General features: G+C 40.7%; 1 protein-coding gene across 1 annotated transcript in view; it reads left to right on the forward strand.

Moving 5' to 3' along the window:
• mccc2 (methylcrotonoyl-CoA carboxylase 2) overlaps nucleotides 1–5455 on the forward strand; it is a 24109-nt gene that overhangs the window by 10068 nt on the left and 8586 nt on the right. Inside the window, exons 10-14 of the mRNA XM_015375580.1 lie at nucleotides 58–153; nucleotides 804–876; nucleotides 954–1030; nucleotides 2440–2506; nucleotides 2619–2775. Of these exons, the coding sequence (XP_015231066.1) occupies nucleotides 58–153; nucleotides 804–876; nucleotides 954–1030; nucleotides 2440–2506; nucleotides 2619–2775 (470 nt within the window). The remainder of the gene's footprint in view (nucleotides 1–57; nucleotides 154–803; nucleotides 877–953; nucleotides 1031–2439; nucleotides 2507–2618; nucleotides 2776–5455) is intronic.

Below are 5455 nucleotides of genomic sequence, written 5' to 3' on the forward strand. Positions count from 1 at the left end.
CACCTAATTGTGCCTGAACTCTCTGTTACCTTTATGTTTTCTTCCTGTTTTTTTAAGGTCACTGTAGAACCCAGTGAAGCCCCCCTTTACCCCGCAGATGAGCTTTACGGGATAGTTGGAGATAACTTGAAACGTAACTTTGATGTCAGAGAGGTAATTGTCCGGCTCCTTGCAAAGCTGATCAAGTGAAGCGAGCTTAATGTTTCAGACTGCACTTGGGAAAAGATGAGCTTTGATATGATGATTTTTCTGTAAGGCGTTAAACTGTGTGAGCTGCACTCAGAATGTTGATTAGACATTACTTGATTCTGAACAGATTCCAAAGAAGATAGAATAGAATAAATAGTCACCTCCATTCTGATATCTAATCCTAGCCTACATTGATATGTATTTTAAAGGCTGAGGGGGAGCAGTGTTCAGGCTTTCAGTTGATTATGTCTGCTTGGCATCAATCACTTTATTTTTCTTCTCTGGCTGCTCCTGAGACTCTGGTGCTCAATGCAGACTCAGGAGCAAGAATTACTGTTAACTCAAGCAATGCCAGAGTGTTTGTGATGTAGAGCAGCATTGACAGCCTGTTTAGGTGTGGTGAACAACCAGCTGTGCCTTTTCCTTTACAAGAGTTTTCTTTCTTATCTGGAACAGGCAGCTCCTCGCAGCAAGTGGCTAAATCACTTTAATAAAGGAGGTTAAGATTTGTGACATTACTGGGCTGCTTCAGCTTCGTTTTCTGCATAATGGCTGTTTTTTTTCTGACGTTTCGTTCCACCACTCTACGATCTGACACATTTATTTGTTTGTAGGTCATTGCCAGAATTGTGGATGGCAGTAAATTTGATGAGTTCAAGGCATTTTATGGAGACACGCTGGTTACAGGTATATGGTCGAATATTGTTTTCCATTTCATTTGCTTCACCAGCCTCACCTTTTAATTTTAATCTCTGCCTCTGCAGGCTTCTCAAGAATATTTGGATACCCTGTTGGAATTATTGGCAATAACGGAGTTCTGTTTTCAGAGTCTGCTAAAAAGGTATTTAAAAAAAAAAAAATGGGTCTCACCTTGAAGTGAAGGTGATATAATGTTTAGACAACTCTGAAGAATGAAGAGTCCTGAAGTGGTTTGGGTTAGCTGCACAGATTTGCTGCTTCCAGTGATACCAGTTTGTTTCCTTTCTTGTGTTCTTTGCAGACTGTTCATACTCTAACGGCCAAGTTTCTTACACAAAGTAACCTAGCAGATTCCCTTTTTTCTGCCACCAAATCCTTGTAGTTATTGTAACGTTGCATTTTAAAACCTTAATTAAAATTCTGCACATTTCACTTAATTTGCAAACTAATTGGCTTTGAGCTGAGACAAACTTTACTTCAGGATAAACATGAGATGATGAGTCAAATCTGTTTTAATACACCTATATGTTTTTCCAGACATGTTTTGAATTAGATTACAGGCTTGACTTCTTTAAATCTATCTCTCTCTGTCTGGTCTCCTCACAACAGGCTCATATCATCAGTGTAATTACTGTCAAAATAGACCAACAGTGTTTTGTGGAGAAGCCATGCTTGGAGCGCATATTCGACCAAAAATCAATACAGGACCTGGTGTTCAAGATGCATTTATGAGACACACTGTCATCACTTTTAAACAGACCCTGGCTTCAATTATACAAGGTGTCGGGGAGGTTTAAAAGCATATCTGTTGAGTATTTTTACAGATAAGAAGTAAACCAGGCAGAAAGCTTACAACATAACAGACACAGATTAGTTTTTTTTCCTTTTCTTCCCCCCATCTAGGCAGCTTTTAATTCAAGGAAAGCTTCCTTAACAAAAGGAAGCCTGCAACAACAATAACCAAAATAAAGCTGCATTAGTGTTTGCTTTATGTACAAGCTCTCAGTTCTTTATTAAGTTATGTGAATAACAAACATGAAAATAACATGCACTCTCTTGTATCCATCCATCAATCTGTCCACCCATCCATCAATTATTCCTACCATCCATACATCGTTCTGGCTGTTGGTTCATTGTACCCCCCTGCTGATCCATCAATCAGAATGTCTGTCCATCCGTTATTCTATCAGTCTGTCTAACATACCGTCCATTCTGTGTTTAAAGACGAGAGCAAGAAAATCTGACTTGAAAACATGTATAAATCTTGATTATTGGACAATGTGATGCAGACAGGTCAATTTTTATCAGCTGCTGTTAAGATGATGCATTGAGATAATTCATTGCGTACGCACACATGCTTGGGTTGAGGGTTTTTTGATATGTACAATTATACTCAATGCGTCTTCTTATTTTAATGCTATATTGTTGTTGGTCCATTGAGATGCCAGGTCTGTTATCCTAATGTTATGAAGATGCACGGCTAAGATTTTACCTCTTGGCAGTTCTCTAGTGTGAGTAATAATGTTCAAAAACATTGATTTTTCTATTCAGGGAACACATTTCATCGAATTATGCTGCCAAAGAAACATTCCTTTGATTTTCCTTCAAAATATAACAGGTTGGTGCAAATTTGACTTCCTCTTTTGAAATGATGTTGATCTGCTGAGTAGCAAAGACAAACCACTCATTTTTTTTCCTTTAATATCCTGTTTTCCGCTTGTTTTTCAAAGGGTTCATGGTGGGAAGAGAGTATGAAGCTGGAGGTATTGCCAAAGATGGTGCTAAGATGGTCACTGCTGTGGCCTGCGCCAATGTGCCGAAGATTACAGTCATCATCGGCGGTTCCTACGGTGCAGGCAACTACGGCATGTGTGGAAGAGCGTACAGGTAGGGAGAAGTCTCTCCCTGTTGGGTCTGGAGATGTATTTCAGTAAAAAGAACAAAATGTTCCCTGCTTGATATTAATGATTTATATGGACAGTGCGTCATTTGCATAAAAATGGAAAAGCTCTTTTTTAAAGCTATTTTTTTATTGACAGTGATCTCTGAATCACCATAAGTAAGAAGGGATTAGCAGTCAGTTGTCTTTTCTTTTTTCTTTTGCTACAGCGCTCGTCCGTTCATTTTATGTTCACCATTATTTTAGTGTTTTGTAAAATATTTCAATGAAGTTATACCCAGCTGTTTCAGCACTGTGTCGGACTAAGAGAGACAATTTTTGACCTTTGCAATGGCATTCTTACTGCAGGCACCAGTGATTAAAAAAATACTTGGATAGCTGGACTTAATTTATTGATCTCATTTTATATCTAATTGATTTCTCTGAAAAATCATAAATTTTTCAGACATCAGACACAATCCATGTTTCATTGTAAAAACATTTTTGCTGCTAGCTGCAAAGATTAGATTTGTGTGACTCATTTAAAGTGTTTTCTTTGTGTGAGCCGTTGACCTGGTCTTACAGATCTTAGTTGAATCTGACCATTTCTCTTAGAAGAAATGGTGGGGGAAAAAATGTCCACGAAGAGGAAGAGATAGAAAAGAGATGCAAATAGATTTTTGTTTTGTTGATAAATTCAACTGAAAATATGTCTTATATTCTAGGTTCTTCAAAGTAGCCATATTTTGCTTTGATTGCTGCTTCGCACACTCTTGGCATTCTCTTGATGAGCTTCAAGAGGTAGTCACCTGAAATGGTCTTCCAACAGTCTTGAAGGAGTTCCCAGAGATGCTTAGCACTTGTTGGCCCTTTTGCCTTCACTCTGCGTTCCACCTCACCCCAAACCATCTCGATTGGGTTCAGGTACGGGGATTGTGGAGGCCAGGTCATGTGGCGCAGCACGCTATCACTCTCCTTCTTGGTCAAATAGCCCTTAGACAGCCTGGAGGTGTGTTTGGGGTCATTGTCCTGTTGAAAAATAAATGATGGTCCAACTACACGCAAACCGCATGGAATAGCATGCCGCTGCAAGATGCTGTGGTAGCCATGCTGGTTCAGTATGCCTTCAATTTTGAATAAATCCCCAACAGCGTCACCAGCAAAGCACCTCCACACCATCACACCTCCTCCCCCATGCTTCACGGTGGTAACCAGGCATGTAGAGTCCATCCGTTCACCTTATCTGCATCACACAAAGGCACGATGGTTGGAACCAAAGATCTCACATTTGGACTCATCAGACCAAAGCACAGATTTCCACTGGTCTAATGTCCATTCCTTGTGTTCTTTAGCCCAAACAAGTCTCTTCTGAATGGTGCCTGTCCTTAGCAGTGGTTTCCTTGCAGCTATTTTACCATGAAGGCCTGATTCACACAGTAACCTTCGATTTCTGAGGCTGGTTCATCTGACTTGGATGAACTTATCCTCTGCAGCAGAGGTGACTCTTGGTCTAACTTTCTTTGGGGCGGTCCTCATGTCATCCAGTTTCTTTGTAGCGCTGGTGTAGTGCTGGTGCGCTGGAGATAGGCACCAGCACCCCTCGCGACCCCACTCGGGTTAAGCGTGCTAGAAAATGGATGGATGGATGGATGAATGAGGCGTGTCCAAACTTTTGGTCCCCTCCTCCTTAAAATATTCGTACCAAGACTTTACAAGAAAAACAAAATAACTTCATTAATGAACTGCAAAAATGTCAGGATTCTGTATCTTCTAACATTTTAGAGTCCAATGAAACTGAAAATTAGAATACTTTGTAGTTTCCAACCAAAACATGATTTACTACTTGTGTCATTACTGTCACGATAACATCAGTTTGTCTTTAGAAATATAGAAGGCTTGTTTTGGTTTTGACTGTTTCTGGAAATGTTTTTACACATCACATGCACCCTATTGAAGGTATAGTGGAGGATTTCCGTGAATTTTTGAAAAGACCTGCCCTCTCCACTTAAAATAAAAAATGCACATGCACAACCTTGTATCCGCTTTAGAGAGGGAACGCTTATTAAACGTGTGCAAGAGCATGCACAAGCCCCTTTCTCCTCATGCATGCTCTGTTTAAAAATTACTGTTTGCATTGCTCATACAAGCTTGAGCGATGCAAGCAGCCGGGCGTACACTGTGCGATTTTCTTTTCAGTCGTTGCACGCAGCTACTGCTCACACTGTACGACTAAACACCACGTCGGACTCAGCTCCGCAATGAGATGGAGCTGCTCTGACTGGTCTATTTGGAAGCCAAACAAATAGAAGATGAATATGAAGCTCACTAGAGTGAAACACGCTCCTATGGCAATTTGTGCACTTTAGTGCTGAAAGCCCTAAAAAGAAAAGGCGACAATGTATTTGGAAAAAAGACATGGCTGAGCAAACGTGGCTACTACGATCTGTCAATTTTACAGACAGAACTGCATTTCACTCATTGCATCCCTGCCATGCTGCTGTGTTTACAGAAGAATCCTTGATTGCGCATGCGCACTGAGAAATTTGCCCTCGACGGTCTGGAGAAGATCGAACATGTTTGATTTTCTCCCTACCTCCCGATTCCTGATCGGGAGGTGGTCATGAGAGGCTGATCATCCCTCTTAACTAGGGCTGGGTACCGAACTTCGGTTCTTTTATGATACCGACC

The sequence above is a fragment of the Cyprinodon variegatus genome, unplaced genomic scaffold, assembly GCF_000732505.1.
Source record: "Cyprinodon variegatus isolate N-32 unplaced genomic scaffold, C_variegatus-1.0 Scaffold121, whole genome shotgun sequence".
In the NCBI taxonomy this organism is placed as follows: Eukaryota; Metazoa; Chordata; class Actinopteri; order Cyprinodontiformes; family Cyprinodontidae; genus Cyprinodon; species Cyprinodon variegatus.